Genomic DNA, 20,304 nt, shown 5'->3' on the forward strand with positions numbered 1-20,304 from the left:
GAATCTGTTAGGTTCAGTAATTTCAGTAGCCATTGTTCTATTATCCCTATTAGTTCCATTTTCCATCTTCCATCTTCAGTAGTCTTGTTAAGTCCAGTAATTTCAGTATCCAATCTTCCATTATCAGTATTCCATAATAATCTTGCTGTCAAAGCCATAGTCATATAGTAAGAGTCTGATGGGAATTACCTCTATCCCAAATATTTTCTTGCCATCCATTCTGAATAGGTTGCTGAAATACTGCTGTAAAATCATATCTCTGTTCTTTTTTTCAAAATACACTGGGTCATCTCTTGAAAGTTTTTCCATTGTCACATGGCTGCAATTAATTCCATAGATTTTCTCTATATTGGGCTCCATCACATCATTCCAGTCCAGAAGATTATCCATGCCATTGATAACTTTATCTCTAGAATCTTCATTAATTTCTTCAGAGATAACATTGAGTTCCAAACAATAGATTTTATTTCTAAAGTCCATAGACTCCAAATCTTGTTCCTGTTCCACGTTTGTTCCAATCTCCGGGATCTCCTCTCTCACAGGGACCCCTGTTCCAGTCTCCAGGGTCTCCTCTCTCACAGGGACCCCTGTTCCAGTCTCCAGGGTCTCCTCTCTCACAAGGACCCCTATGTCTTTAATCTCCTGTGTCTCCAAACAATAGATTTTGTTTCTAAAGTCCATAGACTCCAAATCTTTTTCCTGTTCCACGTTTGTTCCAATCTCCGGGGTCTCCTCTCTCACAGGGACCCCTTCCAGGGTCACCTCTCTCACAGGGACCCCTATATCTTTAATCTCCTGCTTCATTTTACTCAATTCAATTTTCAGCTCCTTACAACCCTGTCGCAGGTTTTGTTTCGTTATCTCAATCTCATCCATTATTTTCTGAAACATAGTTATTTCCAGATTCTCAGCCACTTTCTTAATTGCCATTTTAAAAGAAAAATATAGGAAAACCACTTCTTATTTCAGCAACAATTGGGTTAATACTCCAAACTTGGTGACATCACAGTATAAACAGAGCAGACAGCCTTATCTCTCCATGCTTAAGTAAACAAAATGCAGTTCCCAGGATCGAAACAATTAATGGCGGTCGTCAGGAAACAGATTCGTCAAAATAAAATAGACCAAAAAGAGAGTAGTCTCAGACAATATAATATTCTTCAAAATAAAAATCTGGAATAGAAATCCCTCTTCTGTGTATATCTTTAGAATGCAAATCCAGGACAGCTTTTTGCAACAAAAACAGAGATAAGCTATTAATTAGTGAGTAGCAGAGAGAAGTTATGGCTCCCCAGTGAGATGTCAAAAACCGATCAATCTGGCAAATCTCTTTTAAACAGCAACAATTTAAGTCAAGTAAAAGAAAAATATAGAAAGAAGGGTGCTTGCCTGTTAGTGCGTTCTCTCTTAGAAGATAAGATGAACGTTCGCTTTATCAGATAGAGCTTGTTGTTGAAAATCCGTCCCACCTTCGTCGGCTGGACCTCGTCCCATAAATTAATGAGATCTGGTCGTCCCAACAAAAATAGGCTTTGAGGTTAATCTCTTCGTTTCTCCCTACCCGGGAGAAGTTTAATCAGTCAAAAAAAAAAAAAAAACTGACTGATATATCTGAATAAGCTTCTTTTGAGGCAGGAGCCCGTCTCAAAAGCAGGCACAGGCTAAGTCACCCTTCCCGGAAGTCTATAATGTTTTAATTGAAGGCTGGTTTTAAATTGATTATGATTGTTGTTTTGATATGTATATTACGTATATTATGCTTTATATTGTTGTATGTCGCCTAGAGTGTCTGTTAACCCAGACAGATAGGCGACTCAAAAATAAAATTTATTATATTATTATTCTGCAAAAGGAGAATAACTATCACACTCATTAAAAAGAAGGAGCCTACTCATTTATAATTTAACTCATCACTTTAAGAAGGGAATTGACACAAGCTGAGTTCCTTAAAACACTCCCAAACTGGAAAAGCAACAAACATGGAAAAGAGGCAAGGGAACGGGGTAGCTGAGGAAGGGAATTGAGCTAGGTGGGGTTGGAGTTACCTGCCCTGAAACCTCCCACGGAGAGGTTGGAACTCACTGAACAAGCAGAACAATGTGCTCTCTTGGGAACAAACATTCAAAGACTTTGCTTCTTGAGAAGAGAGACTGCCTGCGACAAAAGCTGGTCAAGGTCGAGACATTGGCTAAAGGAGGGATAACTAGAGGAGGAAGCCTGCCTCATACTGTGTCAGACCAACGGTCCATCCAGCAGTGTTGTCTACACAGACTGGCAGCAGTTCTCCAGGGTTTCAGATGGGGGTCTCTCCCAGCCCTCCCTGGAAATGCCAAGGATTGAACCTGGGACCTTCTACATGCATAGCAAATACTCTACCAACGAGCTATGGCCCCTTCCCCTAAGGTTACTGAAACGTATGTTCAGCAACTGGAGGCCTGAAACAGGATGTTTCTCACCATAGGATGGATAGGGGTGGGATACAGAAGCAAATGTGTGGGACGTAAACAGTATCCTACGGTATTCTAAGCTTGGGAAGGGTGTGGCTTAATGGTACAGCATCTGCTTTGTATGCAGAAGGTCCTGGGGTTCAATCCCCGGCAACTCCAGACAGGGCTGGGGAACACTTCTAGCTGAAAACCTGGAGAGCTGTGGCCAGTCATTGTAGTCAGTACTGAGCTAGATGGGCCCGCTTCTCTGACTTAGGCAGCTACTTTTAAGAATGTAAGAGCCTGCTGGGTCAGGCCAAAGTAGGCCCTTCTAGTCCAGCATCCTGTTCTCACTGTGGCCAACCAGATGCCCCTGGGAAGCCCACAAGCAGGATCCGAAGGCAACAGCAGAGCCTGCCGTTTCCGATTTCTGGTATTTGGAAGCATATTGCCTCTGAAACGGCTGTGCTGGCTGGGGCTGATAGGAACATAGGAAACTTCCTTTATGCAAAAATCAGGTTAGTTCAACACTGTCTACACTGACTGGCAGCAGCTCTCCAGCTTTCAGACAGGGGATATTCCCAGTCCCACCTGGAGGTGCCAGGGACTGAACCTGGGACCTTCGGCATGCAAAGCCGCTGCTCCACCTTTGAGCTACGGCCCTTCCCTCTCGGATGGGAGTTTGTGATTCAAAACGGAAATGCTGGCTGGGGCGGATAAGAAAGAAAGAAGAAGAGCCTGCTGGATCAGGCCAGTGGATCATCTAGTCCAGCATCCTGTTCACACAGTAGCCAAGCAGATGCCCAAGGGAAGCCTGCAAGCAGGACCCGAGTGCAAGAGCACTCTCCTGTGGTTTCCAGGAACTGGAATTCAGAAGCATGCTGCCTCTGACTAGAGCAAAGCCACCATGGTAGCCCTATCCTTCATGAATTTGCCTAATCTTCTTTTAAAGCCATCCAAGTTGGTGGCCATCACTGCCTCTTGTGAGAGCAAATTCCATAGTTTAACTAGGCGCTGAGTAAAGAAGCCCTTTCTTTTGTCTGTCCTGGATCTTCCAACATTCAGCTTCACTGGATGCCCACGAGTTCTGGTGTTATGAGAGAGGGAGAAAAACTTTTCTCTATCCACTTTCTCAATGCCATGCATAATTTTATACACTTCTATCATGTCTCCTCTGACCCGCCTTTTCTCTAAACTAAAAAGCCCCAAATGCTGCAACCTTCCCTCATAGGGGAGTCACTTCATCTCCTTGATTGTTATGCCTAAGTAAGTCTAGACTGTACTTGGTCTTAACAACAGAGCAGATGAAGTCTCTTAAGGAGCCCAGATGCCGTTTTCTGGCAAAGCATCTTTCAGTGAAAGAGAAGTCTGGGACTGAACAGGAAGTAAAACTCTCTCCAAGGTAAAAGACCCTCCAGAGATTCAAGAGGAAACAAACACCAAAGAATGGTGCAAAAGCAAGAAAAGGCCCTGCATAAATTTATTAAATTGGGAAGTGTGATGTGGAAGCAAAGGGAATACTACTAATGGTTGCTTCTATTGCAAGTTCTTGTATAAATTGATTTCATACTGGCATCTCTTATTTGCTCTCAGAAATCTGAAACGTTGCCACCATTCTACTTCCAAATTGTCCACACCGCTAGGTAATTTTTAAATTGTTTTGAATTTTTTTTAATTATGTTTTGAATTTTTTTAAAAGATGTGTTTTAAATTTGTATATTTGTTTTTGACGTTTTTAGTTGCTGTAAACCGCCCAGAGAGCTTCGGGTGTGGGGCGGTATATAAGTACAATAAATAAAAGAGTGCCTAGTCTAAAACAACTGTTGACTCGTTTGCCAGTGGGAACGGTGCTTACTGAGGAAGGTGCTCTGATGGCTAGAGGCCACCTGCCTAGGCAACTGGCAAATTAATTATGTGCAAAATAAGGCATCAGCATACATCCAGAGCTCAATGAGGACAGTGAATAGATGCTTCCTTCCTCCACCTGCTTGCATGACCACAAGCACCTGTAAAGCAAAGCCAAAGAATTCAGGGGCATGTTCCTGGTACCGTGAGAACGGTCACCCGGGTAACACCCATGCCCCAGATCTTTGCAAGTGTGACCGGCAAGAGTTGTTTGCACCATTAAGGAAACGAGGTATGGGATTTTGCAGACTACCAGCCATGCCAGGCATTTGAAATGAAGAGACCGACAGTCAAGCAGAATGGAAAGCCGCTCATGTGAACCGCAAGTGCCCCAGAGGATTTGAAACCAAGGCAGTTAAACAGGCTAGGTGGAAATGGAGGCAGGTGATCTGCAAACACTTACACACACATACGCACTTCACATTAGAACGTCCCACTGAGGATCAACTAACTCCTTGAAAGCATTGCAAATAAAATCGGGCTACGGCAACTTGCAGACAGCAGATGAGATAATAAATAAATAATGTTCACCGTCATTTGCTGTATCTGGCCTGTACTCCTCTAAATAGCAAAGACATACCTGAGTGTGTTTGTGTGTTGGGAGTACGGGAAGAAATCACGTAACAGGATGCTTCTCCACACCAGAAAGATTCCTTGCACATAGACAAAAATTGGGGGGGTCATAGTTCAGTGGCAGAGGAGCTGCTCTGCATGCAGAAAGCCCCAGATTTAATCCCTGGCATTTCTAGGCAGGGAAGAGTCCCCTGCCTAGAACCCTGGAGACCCATTTGCAGGCTGTGAGTGCACTAGTCGCCTACAACAAAGTTTTCCCACTGGCTACACTTGGAGGGGCAATGGGTTGATCTGCTGATCAGTTGAAAAATCTTTTTGAAGCTGAATTTATTCACTTTTGTTTATTTATTAAATTTATATCCTGCCTTTCCTCCAAGAAGGAGCTCAGGGCGGCATTAAAAAAAAAAACGCACTCAAGCTGCCCCCACCAGGTTTTACAGTAAAAAGGGGTGGGGTTTGACTAGAGGCATGTGCCCCCATTTTCAGAAAAGAGAGGTGGAGACGCATTGGAACTGGCAGACCAGGACACGTGTCTTTATCTTCAGTCTTCTGAGCTAGGTGGATCAATGACCTGCTTCGGTATAAGGCACCTTCCTATACTCCTATATTCCTAACTAAAATGTCAGGGTGAAGGGTTCTAGCTTCACTAGTAATCTAGGATGGTCAAAAGAAAGTAGTTCTTCACACACAGCATGTAACCGATGTGTGGAATTGGATGCTACCAGATATGATAGTCTAGTCTAGCCAATTTGGAAAGGGATTAGAGAAACTCATTATTTGCCCCACGGTTGAGAAGTCTTCTATGGATTTTAGCCACGATGTGTAAATGAGGCTTCCATTTAGACTATGGTAGGTGGGACTGTGGCCCACGCCAGGTGAAAGGAAAACTCTCTCAGTGCTCCAAGGACAAACACGACTCCACCATCACTTGCAGAAAGGGGAGGAAGATGCAAGGTTCAGCTGTGTCTTGACTGGACCTATTAATCACCAGGCACAGTTATGAAGGTACCATATCTGACTACGAAGCTCTGGGGAGGAAAGTGAAAGACCTTAGGGTTCGGGTGGAGTTCTGGTCAATTCCTCCAGTAAAAAAGGTATATAAAGAGAGAGGAATATTCCCGGTGATTCTGCAGGGCAGCTATGGGCAAGGACTGCAGTCTTCCTGCCCTCCTTTTAAACCAGACTGATAGATCAGGGCTCTTCTTACATTTTTCATTTTACTGACCCAGTCAGCTGTAGGTCACATCGGCAAGTAATCTAAAGATGTGAAGGCCCAGAAAAAAACCCCAGAAAAATGGGGGGGGGGTTGAAGTGGGAACCTGCTTTTCCCTCAACATTTTGACCTTTTTTCCAGACCTTCACAACTCTAAAGAAACCTTCTTTACATTGTAACATGAGAGACTGATATGAAACAGAGATCTATACCAGCTTTCACCCACCTGGTGCCCTCCAGATGTTTTGAACCACAACTCCCATGAGCTTCCTACCAACTTTGATGTGGTGCACAAACTTGTTCACAGCGTATAAGTCAGCCTATATTCATGATAGCCAGGCTGGCTTAGGCTGATGGGAGTTGTGGTCCAAAACATCTGGAGGGCACCAGGTCAGCGCAGGCTGATTTATATGCAACAGCCTCAAGATCTCAGGCTCTGTTCCTTTCCCTCCACCCTGTAAAAAACAAATCAAGACAATTTTATCCTGCAGGGATTTTTTGCAGAATCACTGCTTGGTTCCAAGATGCCTCACTTCCCTTCTCTGTCACATTCCTATTTTAAAATGTTTCAATGGCTTACTCCATGCATCTGAAATGCCACAGAGGTGTTGTACAAAGAACATTTGTGATATATTAACTCTCAACCAAGGCTGGAAAATTGTGGGGGGTATTAACTGTTAATATTTACCCACATAATATTGTTAATTCAGAAAAAAGATATCTTGGTACTGTTTGGATTTTTTTTCCAGCAATGCATGTAATGAAGTTTTGATCTAATTCCACTCTTCCGCGGCTGCCTTTGTTAATAAGTTGGGCAAGATTTCAGCAGAAAGAACAGCTGGGACAATTGCTGTCATTTGGCAATCCCCAGAGCCTTTGGGTTTTGACTGCTAAATTTGGACACTCAGTTTTCTTGCCTGTAATAGCATTTTGCAACATTCCCAGGGAGAATGTTCAAAGCCCATTTATACAAATACGTAATTCCACTTTCTTAGAATGCATCCAGGCAACCTCCCTTGTTGCGCCAGGAACTGACAGAGACTCATAGTAAGAAAAGTAAGTCACAAAGCCCACACCAGCCATGAACTCAGTTTGAGGCCCTTAAACCAAACTAGTCTCCCTCTCAGAGGCCCTCCTCTATTGGCAATATCGGGGAACACACTCAGAAGGCATCCCCATTCAGCCCCTGGAGACAGGAGCAGCCTCTGTGATGGAGGAGGAGGAGGAGGAAGACTGAGTTGAGAGGGGAAGTGCAGGAGACCCAGCATCGCTGCTGAATGTTGGAAGATTCAGGATAGACAAAAGGAAAGTCCTTCCTCACACAACACATAGCTAAATGATGGAATTTGCTTGTACAAGAAGATGGTTTTAAAGAAGGACTAAATAAATTCATTGAGGATATCATGGCTGCTAGCCACAATGGCTATGTTCTACCTCCATTGTCAGAAGCAGTATACCTTTAAATATTAGTTGCTGGGAATCACAAGGGGAAGAGTTCTATTGCCCTCAGTTCATGCTTGTGGGCTTCTCATGGGCATCTGGCTGACTACTGTGAGAACAGAGTGCTGGGCTAGATAGGCCTTTGGCCTGATCCAGTGGGAATTTTAGATTCACTGCCATGAAGCTGGTGGATGGCTGGTATCCCTATTCTTTGGAGAAGCCTCCTCATGAGTAACAGTCTGCTTGTGAGTAGTCTGCTCACAAGGCCATACTGGTGTAGAGCCAGGAAATGGGTGCCACTGGAGAGAACGTAAGAGCAGCCCTGCTGCACCAGACCCAAGTGAGCCTGTCTAATCCAGGATCCTGCTTCTCAGAGCAGCCAATCAGACGTACCCAGAACCCCTCAAGCAGGGTGTGATGCAACAGCCCTCTTCTAATCTACAGCACCGAAATAAGTGGCATGCTGCCTCTGAAAGCGGATCGCAAAGCCAGCACAACTGGTAGCTACTGTCCTGCACATCTAAAAGACAGAGGAAGAATGAGACTGTGGAGGATGGGGGCCTGTAGCTCTCTTTGGTCAAACAGCCCTGTAACGGAGGGGAGGGAGACTCTGGACTTGCCATCAGGGGACGGCTGCTTCCCCCTGCCTTGCCCCACCCTCCAGCCCTAGGAGCCTTCATAAGGGAGCCGCTTCCAGAAGACTTCCTTGCCTTTTGGGTTGAGAAAGAAGGTGCGGGGAGCTAGAAGAGATTGTTATATCACCTTTGGGGGTTGCTTCTTTATATTTTGGCTTGACCTCAACTGCTGACTTTTATGCTCATTTACATTTTGATGTACATTATATGTTTTTTTCTAGTATTGTAGTGCTTGTTCTTTTCATTATGTATTGCTATGCTACAGTATTTGGACTGTTTGTTTACGTAAACCACTTTAAGCACAGACAATTTGTGGAAAATGCGGTATATAAATAGACTATTGAATACAACTCTCTTTCCTCAACAACAAAGAGTCTTGTGGGAAAGCGATTTTGTTCCACAATAGGCACAATGGGGTTGAGGCCTGGTGGGGGTCCTTTTTTTGGGGGGGGGGAGAGGACAATATCCATTTCCATTTTTAAATTTTAATATTGAGTTCTTGCACAAGAGTGATAGTTACCTGATTAACGCTTGCACAACAGTGATAAAGACATCAAACAAGACGTCATCACTGTTGCCATTATCTATTACAGTCTCCCAGGCAATCTGCCCATGTACCGCGTAGAGAGATCTTGAAAGTACAACTCCTCTGAGCCAGGTTGCTGAAATTTCGGACGTGCCTTCAGCATGTGGTAATTGATGAAAATGCTCATTATCATGTGTCAGAAACCAAATGTCTGGGTTGTGCTCAGGTGAGAAGCAAACAGAAGTAGGGGTGTGGAGATAGAGATCACCACCAAAGTGTCACCACATGACAAACCACCTTCTTTCCCCCCCCCCCGCCAAAACCCCATATTAAACTGAATCCTAAAGGGGAGGGAGATGTAAATTTGATGGTAACAACTAACAAAGACTTGTGCACAGGAAAAGGAACTGAGGAAACATCTCTAATGGGGCCCACTTCATAAAATGTAGGAAGGAAGCCAGGCCATAAATCACATGGTCTTTGATGTCTGTATACTAATGCCCAGAGTATGGGAAACAAACAGGATGAACTTGAACTCTTAACACAGGAGAGACTTGATAGGTATAACGGAACCTTGGTGGGATGACTCCCCTGACTAGAATACAGCAATTGAAGGATACAACTTGTTCAAAAAGAACAGAAGGAATAAAAAGGGAGGTAGAGTCGTGCTATATGTTAAAAATATATATCCCTGCACAGAAATACAGGACGATGAGCTTGGTAGCTACACCAAGAGTATCTGGATTAAAATAAATGGGGCAAGGAATAAAAGGAACATGTGGTTGGAGTCTACTAGTGACCACCCAATCAAGGAGGATGAAACTTTTGCAAAGCAAATTGGCATTGTTTCAAAGAGGCATGACGGGGGACTTCAATTGCTCCAATATCTGTTGGAAGACAAATTCTGCCTAATATGGCTCCTCTAAGAAATTCCTGAGTTGTGTTGGAGATAACTTTCTCCTGTAGAAAGTGGAGGAAGCAACTAGAGGATCAGTTATCCTGGACTTGATTCTAACCAATAGAGCTGACTTGGTGGATGAAGTAGCACTTACGGGAACTCTGGGGGAAAGTGACCACGCTATACTTGATTTTAAAGGAAGCAAAAGTTGAGAGTAGTCATACGCATATCTTGGACTTCAGGAGAGCCGATTTTAATAAACTCAGAACAATGGTAAGGTTTGATAGCAAGCAACCCTAATGAGAAAAGGAGTCCAAGATGGGTGGGAATGTCTAAATAAGGAAATTCTAAGGGCACAATGGTAAACAATTCCATCAAGGAAAAAATAAGAAGCCAATGTGGCTTCACAGAAAACTTAAGAGATCACATGAAAACAAAAAAGGACACATACAGGAAGTGGAAGGAAGGCCAGATCACAATGGAAGAATACAGAAAGATAGCATGGAATTGCTGGGATGGCTTCAGAAAGGCTAAAGCTGAGAATGAGCTGAGGTTAGCATGGGATGCCAGAAGCGACAAAAAAGCTTTCTTCAGGTACATCCATAGTAAAGGACAGAGAAAAGAAACGGTGGCACAGCTACTCAATGAGGATGGCAAAATGATAACAGATGACAAAGAAAAGGCAGAAGTGCTCAATTCCTACTTTGGCTCAGTCTTCTCCCAAGAGGGTCTATGGCCCTCCTGGCAAATGTGAAGTTGAAGGTGCAGGATTGCAGCTTGAGATTGGTAGACAAATGGTCAAGCAATACCTAATGAATGAGTTCAAATCTGCAGGGACCAATGAACTGCATCCTAGAGTAGTGAAGGAACTGGCTAAAGAACTCTTGGAACCACTGTTTATTATCTTTGCAAAATTGTGGAGGATGGGTGAAGTGTTGAATGACTGGAGGATGGCTAATGTTGTCCCTTTCTTCAAAAAGGGGAAAAAGGAGGAACCTGGGAACTACAGACCAGTCAGCCTGACATCAATCCCTGGGAAAATTCTGGAGCATATTATAAACTGGTCAGTCTGTAAGCACCTTGAGGACAATGCAGTGATTATTAAAGCCAACATGGATTTATCAAGAACAAATCCTGCCAGACTAATCTTATCTCATTTTCTGATAGGGTAGCCTCCCTCATAGATTGTGGGAATGCTGTGGACATAATATATCTCGACTTCAGCAGAGCTTTTGACAAAGTGCCCCATGATATTCTGATTAGCAAGCTAACTAAATGTGGGCTGGATGGAACAACTATCAGGTGGATCCACAGCTGGCTACAGAATCATACTCAAAGAGTGCTTATCAAGGGGTCCTTCCAGGGCCGGTGCCAGGCATGACTGGGCCTTGGGCACCAGCCTGTCCTGGGCCCGCAGTGCCCACCTGTATGCCCCATCTACCTCTCCGTCCCTTCATCAGAATGCCCTGCACGCCGTGTGTGCATGGTATCCTTCAACCAAGATGACGGTGGGGGCTTCCCTAAGGGGCTTATGCCCCTACTGCCATCTTGGTTGATAGCACTCATGTGTGCTACGCTATGAGAGTGTGCATGCCTGCCATCAACCAAGATGGTGGAAGGGGCATTAGCCCCTTAGAGAAGCCTCTCCCGCCATCATGGTTGATGGCAGATATGCATGCACAGCGCACACAGCATTCATGGTAACAGGAGAAGTAGATGGAGCATGTGGATGAATGTTGTGGGCCCGTGTGGTCTGTTTGGGGGGGCTGGGAGCTCCCTTTCTGTGATCTGCGACAGGGTTGGGAGTTGACATTGCCGCGAATTGCAGAACAGGAGTGCTACCTTCCCACCCTAAGGAGGGGCCCTTCAGGGGTCCTTCTGGGCAGCAGGGGCCATCAGCTGTGGCCCGACCTGCCTGCTCTCTGGCGCCAGCTCTGGTTCCTTCACAAACTGGGGAGCGGTAACGAGCAGGGTACCTGTGGGCTCGGTCCTGGGCCCAGTCCTCTTCAACATTTTAATGAATGACCTGGAAGAGGAGGTGCAGAGAATGCTTATCAAATTTGCAGATGATACAAACTTGGGAGGGATTGTTAATACCCTGGAAGACAGAAACAAAATTCAAAGGGATCTCAATTGGGTGGAGCATTGGGCTGAAACAACAGAATGAAATACAACAGGGGCAAGTGCAAAGTTTTATACCTAGGAAAAAGAAGCCAAGTGCACAGTTATAAGATGGGAGATACTTGGCTCAGCAATACGACATGCAAGAAGGATCTTGGGATTGTTGCTGATCACAAGCTGAATATGAGCCAACAGTGTGATGTGGCTGCAAAAAAAGGAAAATGCTATTTTAGGCTGCATTAATTGAAGTATAATTTCCAAATTATATGAAGTAATACTTTCCCTCTATTTGGCAATGGTTAGGCCTCATCTTGAATACTGTGTCCAGTTGCGGACACCACACTTTAAGAAGGATGCAGACAAACTGGAAAAGGTTCAAAGGAGGGCAACAAGGATGATCAGGGGACTGGAAACAAAGTCCTATGAGGAGAGACTGAAAGAACTGGGCATGTTTAGCCCTGAGAAGAGAAGACTGAGGGGAGATAGGATAGCTTTCATCATGTACTTGAAAGGTTGTCCCATGGATCTCTTCTTAATCATCCCAGAGTGCAGGACACGGAATAATGGGCTCAAGTTACAGGAAGCCAGATTTTGACTGAACATCAGGAAAGCCTTCCTAACTTTCAGAGTGGTACAACAGCGGAACCAATTACCTAGGGAGGTGGTGAGCTCTCCAACACTGGAGGCATTTAAGAGGCAGCTGGACAGCCACCTGTTGGGTATCCTTTAAGCTGGATTCCTGCATCGACGGCCTTATATAGGCTGCTTCTGATTCTATGATTCTATGTGCTAAGAAGCTTCTACACCAGCAGTGACTGCAGATGTTTAACAGATTATTTTTACTTATTGGATCTTTTGCAGTAAGGGGAAGGCTGGGTTAAACGTTAAAAAATTATGTACTGACATTTTGATGACGACAATGTTGTGTGGGCACTGCAAAGAAAAAAAAAGTCTGGTTGTGAGCAGACACTGATTCTACAATAAACCTCCATCTGGAAATACCCAGAATGCTACATTAAATACGATCGCACATTTAATGTAATGTGTAGCTTTGCAGTTGCAGAATGAGCTATAACCTCCAAACCACTTGCTGTTATTGCAGGAAGAATGTTTTTCTGGGCAGGTTTATTTCTGCCTTGCTCTTCACAACTTCCTCACGTGAAAGGTCGCTAAAGTGGAACAGCATGGTGAGGTGTGAACCAAATGGCTGCAAAACAGTCTGAGCCTTTTTCTTGCCCTGCAAGGAGCCCCTGCATCCTAGTGGACCACAGATGCCCACGAAGAAGAGTGCAGGAGGGTTGCTAGTTCAAAGGGAGAGCTGTGGGTCTTGACACTTGGAATTTTTTGCCTGTTGTAGTAATTGTGTGATTTTTAATTGCACTTGTACAGACATGCCATGGACCATCTGAATGAAACTCATGAATCACCAGTGGTCTGCCGACCACACTTGGGAACCCCTGCTCTGGAGTGAGAGAAAAGAAATTCATTATCTACGAGACAGCTCTTCAAATATTTGAAGATGGCTACCGCAACACCTCTTACTTGTCTCGTTCTCCAGGCTAAATCATATCCAACTCCTTCCACCTTTCCTCATGGGATTTGGTCTCCAGGCCCTCACCGTTTTTGCTGCCATCCTCTGGACACATTACTGTTTGTCAATGTCCTTTGTAAACTGCAACACCCAGAACTGGACACAGGATTCTAGATGCAGACTGATTAAAGCACAATAGGGTGATACCAGCACTTCTCTCAACCTGGGCACTAAATTTCTGTAGAACCAACTCTAGAATTAAACTAGTCTTTTTAGCAACCGCATCACACTGCTGACTCCTGTTGAGACTGTGGTGTATTAAACAGATTGTTTAACAGACTGTGGTGTCTCTTGTCCTTCCTACCTGCCCCTTTTTGCAGATGGGGGACATTTGCCAGCTTCCATTCTCACAACGCTTCACCCATTCTCCAAGAATTTCATTCACTTCATCAGATGGATTAAGTGCAATCCTGACTTGCTGGTATAATGATATAAGCTTTCATATGTATAACCATAAAAAGGTCCTGTCATAATATGTTGTCAGTCTTTCAGGTGCCGCAAGACTTTTTGTTGTTTTGACTGCAATAAACTAACACAGCTACTTCTCTGGAAATTATCTCCCATAATAGTGTTAAGTACAGGGGTGGGCAGATTGCAGGCTTGCTAGATCTACGGTGCTTTTTACTAGATCAACCAAGCAGAGTCTGGTACAAAAAAGATGCAGACAGAATAACAGAAGAGGGTGCCCCTCGGCGCATTCTGAGTCTGGGAATATGTCTGCAGGACCGGAACTGAACTGAGCACACTAAAGTCCATACTACCTTTCTTCATTTCAGCAAGGAAATTTAGGTGTGCTGAAAAGCTATATCAACGCCATCATTATTAAATAAGTGGGAGTCAGAAAAGAAACACCTTGTTGATCTACTGCAGATGTAGGTAACGTTTGGCCTTCCAGATGTTATTGAACTACAGCTCCCATCAGCCCCACCAAGGATGGCCTGTGGCCAGGCATGATGGGAGTTGTAATTCAGCAACATCTGGGAGGCCAAAGGTTTGCCACACACTGCAGATCATCCAGAGATCTATCAACAGGTTCCAATCTACCTTTTTTGCCCACTTGTGGTGGACAAAGAAGGGAAAGGGAGCATGGACTCAGTGATTCCTTGTATCATGAGAGAGAGAGAGAGAAAGAGAGAGAGAGAGAGAGAGAGAGAGAGAGAGAGAGAGGCCAATGAAATGCAATGGGAGGTGGGGCAATTTCCGTGTTGACATCCTCACCTCCATGCATTTTCATTTACTGGCCGTTATGGGAATACAAAGACAGAAAACATGGGGTTTCCACTTTCAGTGGTAGCCCCACAATCTCTGAAAAGTCTAGTTTCAGTCCAACTCAGGAAGCAGATGAGTTTGACTGCCATAAACTATTGAGGCACTGAACTATATTTTCCCAATACTACTGATAAAAAACATACAGATACAATACTCGTGGAATTATGTCTTTCAATGGCAGACACATGAGTAGATAGCAAGAATGTGGAAAGCAAAATGGCAGAACAACCGACTGATCTGTACAGGTAAAGTCTCTGGTTTCTAAATTATGTATAACACACACACTACATGAGCACATAACATCTAGACCAGCCTTCGCTAACTGGTGTCTTACTCCTGTTTTGGACTACAACTCCCATCAGCCTCACCCAGCATGGCTATGGTGAAGGCTGGTCTAAAGCTATAAATATATGGTGGCATAGACCCCGGAAAAGTTTGTTCACCATATCAAAGATGGTAGAGATGTGAAGACCTGGGGAAAAAAACCTGGCAAAAATGGGGGGAGGGGATTAAAAAAAATTCCTGGATTTTTTCTGGGCCTTTACATCTCTAGGTGGGAGGCAAGACAGTCCACATGAATTCCTACTGATTTAGAATACACCAGGGTCTCTGTAGAGACTCCTGTCAGGCCCAGTAATTAATCTTCCATCCATGATTCTTGAGGCGGAGATTGCCATCTCAATATACGTTCAATATACATCTTTACACTTGGAACTCAGATAGCGTTGCAAGGAATTTGGTCTTGATTTTTAAACCTTCCTTATTTGATGATGAATACTCGAGCAGACTTGTGCTTGTATTTTCAATTAAGAATTTAAACATTACTGAGATGACTTCTTTGAACAGTTACTGATATTCAAGCATCGGCAAATGACCCTTTAGGGAGCAGCAGCTCGTCTTACCTCAATTCGGCCCGTGTCAGGCTGAAACCCGCGAGCAGGGTCCTCGGTGGTCACACGGCACTGGATGGCACACCCGTTGATCCGTACGCTGTCCTGTTTGAGGCCCAGCTCAGGAAGACTCTTCCCCTCAGAGATGTGGATTTGGGCATGGACGAGGTCCACACTGGAGGGAGGGAGAGAGAGAGAGAGGGAGGCTTAGGATAAATCCTTAGCCGTTGTGTGTGCTAGTGGGCATCTGATACCATCTTGAAGGCCAAGAGCAACAGATGCAACATTGGATTAAGTGTGTGTGTGGGCCAGGTGGGGTGGGGACTACTGGCTTCCTCAAACAAGGAAAGACCTCTCTTGAGTATTATTTAGTTTTTACCTACAAATGCACTTGCCACTGACAAATGCATTTTTCCTATTTTGGAAGGTGGCTAGAGATGTTTCTGGGTCTCCCTGGCAGCACAATGAGCCGCGGGAGAGTCCCAGAAAGCAGAATGAAGCTTTCCTTTCTGAAACTCAGGCAGACCTCTAAAATGCGAAACCTAAGGAGATGGATGGGGGATTTTCCCCAGAGCTGCTGTGCTGGGCCTTGGAGACCACTGAAACACTTCCAAAGCTCTGCATGACATAGATGAGACCCTCCCCTTGCTGAAGAAGTGTCTGCAGTGAGCACAAAGTTTGGCTGGTTCCCAAATGAGGAAAATGCTGAGGGAGAGAGAGAAAAAACAGAGGGGTGAGGGAAAGCATGCAGCACGAGGGGCTGTTTTGCCAGCTCCTCTTCCTGCATTCTTGGCCAAGGTGCCTTTCCGCCTGCTCTTTGCCCCCCTCCTGACTCATGCTTCCTGTTGCCCCTATTCAGGCCCAGTTGGGTCAAATTCTGCAGCTCTGATTACAACTAGCTCCACCTCTGCTGTGCCCCTTGGATGCCATGTCCAGGGGGACCCCCTTCCTACTTTCAGTCTACCCCCCTTCCCTCCCTGATGCAGCCCATGCCCTCTCTCAGACCTCATCCCAATCTTTCCAATAGCCTAGTCCCAAATGGGAGTGGCCTTCCACAGCGAATTGCTGCCCCTTCCATAAATCTACTGCGGGAAATCTACTTGTCATGACCGTGGAGTTAAGACTCCCCTTTTTCAGGAGATGAGTTGACAACCCCAAACCAGAAGGGAAAGGGCAGACATGGTGGGGCCCAGAGGTGCCCCTCCAGTCTGAGGATGTGGCCCTGCCATCATCAGAGGACTCTGCTGCAGAAGCCCCAGAGAGACCAGAGGCTCCCCTCCCCATGTGGCAGTAGGGGAATACTGGGAGACTGAGCTCCTTACACTGAAGAAGTACCTTCCAGTGCAGATGGAGCTAGCAAGTAAGATGCAGCTGCTGCCGCCGCCGCCACCAGTATACAGGACTCAGGCCCCATATGCACGAAACATTTAATGCACTTTCAATCGCCATGGCTTCCCCCAAAGAATCCTGGGAACTGAAGTTTGTTAAGGGTGTCGAGAGTTGTTAGGAGATCCCTACTGCCTTCACAGAGCTACAATTGCCAGCGTACAATTCCCCCTAGGAAGAGACTGACTGATACCACTCTGGGGATTGTAGCTCTGTGAGGGGAATAGGACCCCCCTAAGAAGTCTCAGCACCTGTAGCAAGGCTAGAGTTCCCAGGATGTTTTGGGAGAAGCCATGACTGTTTAAAGTGGTATGATACAGCTTTACATGTATAGTGCAGATGGGGTGTCAGCCTCAGTTTGCTTGTCGCTGAAGCAACATCAGTGTTCCCTGGACAGACCCCTGACCCATCAATGGGGAGGGTCCATAACTAAGTGGTAGGGCACAGGTTTTGCATGCAGAAGGTGCCACGGGCAGGGCTGGCCCTGCTGGAACGCAGTGTGAGGCAGCTCCCTCAGGGAGCAAATATTGAGGGGTGGGGAGCGGACAAACTTCCGTCTGTCTCCACCATGCAGTTTGTCCTGTGCCCCCCAAGCTAGTCTCCCATCCTCAGGTGGGAGTGGGAAGTATGATTATTCATTCCAGCCTTTGCCAACTTGGTGCCCTCCAGACCCAAGTTGGCAAAGGCTGATTTATTCAATTTATACCTTTGCCCTTCCAGAGGAGCCCAGGGTGCGGATATCAAAGGAAGCCTCGACTGCCGGCCTGGTCAGCTTTTGTTCCTGGAATGGGATGGTGGTGGAAGCACCATCTTGTCCTGGGCCCCAGATCCATCCTCTGTCATCTCCTGGTAAAAGGACCTCGGCGGCAGCTTGGGGGAAAGACCTTTGTCTGAGGCCCTGCAGAGCTAGTCAGCTGGAACAGGCAGCCCTGCGTTAAATGTTCTGGACTCCTGGCACTGAATGAGGCAGTTGTGCGTGCACTGCAAAAGCAAGTGTCTCCCCCTCTCCCCGACAGGGGACAGCCAGAAATATCATCTACATATCCGAACTCCCTGGGCTCTTTTCTCAACCTGTAACCATCCTTCTGCCCTGCCCCTGAAAGAGTCCACCCTCCCTGCCTCCTGCTCTCATCAAGTGGCCTGAATCTGTCTTTGACACATGGTAGTGCCCCTCCCCAGCAGCCCAGAGGGAGACTGGCCAGCCAGCCAACATGCCTTCACAGACAACTTCTAAATGGTGCACTGAAGTCGACAAAGAAGAGCTGGATTGCTCTGTCTCTTTCTTTCTCTGTGCATGTGTCTGTTTAAAACAGGCTCACAATCCTCTCTCCCCCTCTGTCTTGCCACCAAAGTATATTAGATCATTTAGCTGTTGACTATGGGGTTTTTTTTTTTAAAAAAAAATATCTGTGTGTAATTTCAGTGTTGCTATTAAAGCCACAATTGCATGGACAGGAAATGGGCCACACAGCAGGGAGCGGTGGAGGCATGCCCCTCTGAGCCGGGGTGGGGGGCTCCTTCACACATTCCTGTTGCTCCATCCTGTACCAAGACCATCTGTAAAGGCAGCCCCACTCAGAATGTGTTACAGTAATCAAGCTTGGACCTTAACCAATCCATGCACCACTGAGGTGAGATCTGGCTTATCTAGGCAGGGCTGCAGTTGGCAAACCAGCCAGGTCTGGTGAAAAAAGCACCCCGGGTCACCAATGAGCCCGACACCTCTACAGAAAGCACAGAGACCGAAAGTACTCCCACAAGCACCAGCATGACCACTGTGGGAAGCAGGATGAGGCCTTTGATCTGATCTAGCAGCCAGGCTTTTCTTCTTATGTGACCCAGAGTTATAGACCACATTCACCCCAGACATTTATTCGACTATTATTCCACTTTAAACAGTCATGGCTTCCTTCAAAGAATCCTGGGAAGTGTAGTTTGTGAAGGGTGCTGAGTATTTTTAGGAGACTCCTATTCCCCTGACAGAGCTGTAATGGCCAGAGTGGTTTAACTCAGAGAATTCTGGGAATTGTAGAGGAATAACAATCTCCTAACAATTCTCAGCACCCTTCACAAACTACACTTCCTAGGATTCTTTGGGGGAAGCCACAACTGTTTTAAGTGGAATAAACAGATGGTGTGGCCAGGGCCAGCCCCAGAGGGCGGCCAGGTTGGGCCCTGGCCAAGGGACCCTGCAGCCCATAGGGACACCTGAAGGGGCCCTCCTTAGAGTGGGAGGGTAGTGCTCCTGTTCCGCAGTCTGTGGCAGTGTTGGCTCCTGACCTTGTCACAAATCGTCGAGAGTGAGCTCCCAGCACCCCCCCAAACAGTCAGTGTGGGCTTCAATAAGCCCTCACGCACACCCAACTTACCTCTCCCGTCCCTATGAATGACTTAGGTGGAATGCATGGGTGGGCTTATTAGCCCTGAGCCACCTGTATGGGGGGGGTTGGACTATGGCGCCATGGGCCTGGGGCTGGCTGGTGCCCAAGGGCCCAGTCATACCTGGCGCCGGCCCTAGGTGTGGCCCTAGTGCAGTGATTCTCAAACGGTGCGCCCAGGCACACCGGTGCGCCCTAAGAGGTGGCTAGGTGTGCCTCAAATATTATGAAAGCATATTTTAAAAATGAGAAGAAACCTATTTGTATAGGGTAAGCAATAGTTTTCTATAGTTTTAAGTTATTTTTATTTAATATATTAATATATTTTTAATTTTGTACACGAAGTGCGCCAGAAAATTTGCATATGTTTTACAGTGCGCCGCGAACCAAAAAGGTTTGAGAACCACTGCCCTAGTGTTATCAGGGGGGGGGGGAGGGAAGAAAAAAATAACACCTCTGTATCCATTTTCTCCACACTGCAGATAACTATATAAACCTCTATCATGTTCCCAATCACTTTTTTTTTCTAAACTGAAAAGCCCCTTATGCAATTTGCTACCACAGCATGCACTTAAGACCTGAAGACTCAGATATCTTGGATTGGACAAACGTGTAAAGAAAGATGACCCTAACGGCAGCGACTGAGGGAGGTGGGCAAGGCCTGCCCTTGCTGTTGGAGCTCCTTCATCCTGGAGATTGCTGGCTGTGCTCCTTAATGAGCCCTTGCTCAGTTTTGTATTCTTCTGTGAGGCTGCGGAGATGGGTGGGGAGGCAATCAGAGCTTGGAAAAGTTACTTTTTTTGAACTACAACTCTCATCAGCTCCAGCCAGCATGGCCACTGGATTGGAGTTGTAGTTCAAAAAAGTAACTTTTCCAAGCTCTGTGAGGCATCCTCTGAATCTGAGGATTGGGGGAATAACAAAGGAAGATCCACAAGGGTTGTTCTCAGGGATGACACCCCAATTCTCACCCAAGTCTTCCTCCCTGCAAGCCCTACAAGACCCCAGGTTTGGGGTTTCTGACTGAGAACAGCACAAATAAAGGCTGCAGCC

The 20,304-nt window shown here is 45.9% G+C and overlaps 1 protein-coding gene across 10 annotated transcripts in view; it reads right to left on the minus strand.

Moving 5' to 3' along the window:
- PC (pyruvate carboxylase) overlaps positions 1–20,304 on the minus strand; it is a 328,935-nt gene that overhangs the window by 173,156 nt on the left and 135,475 nt on the right. For all 10 annotated transcript variants that reach the window (XM_061606807.1, XM_061606797.1, XM_061606799.1 and 7 more), the window contains one exon: positions 15,500–15,662. In XM_061606807.1, coding sequence (XP_061462791.1) covers positions 15,500–15,662 — 163 coding nt within the window. The remainder of the gene's footprint in view (positions 1–15,499; positions 15,663–20,304) is intronic.

Source organism: Rhineura floridana, chromosome 22, assembly GCF_030035675.1.
Source record: "Rhineura floridana isolate rRhiFlo1 chromosome 22, rRhiFlo1.hap2, whole genome shotgun sequence".
NCBI lineage: Eukaryota > Metazoa > Chordata > Lepidosauria > Squamata > Rhineuridae > Rhineura > Rhineura floridana.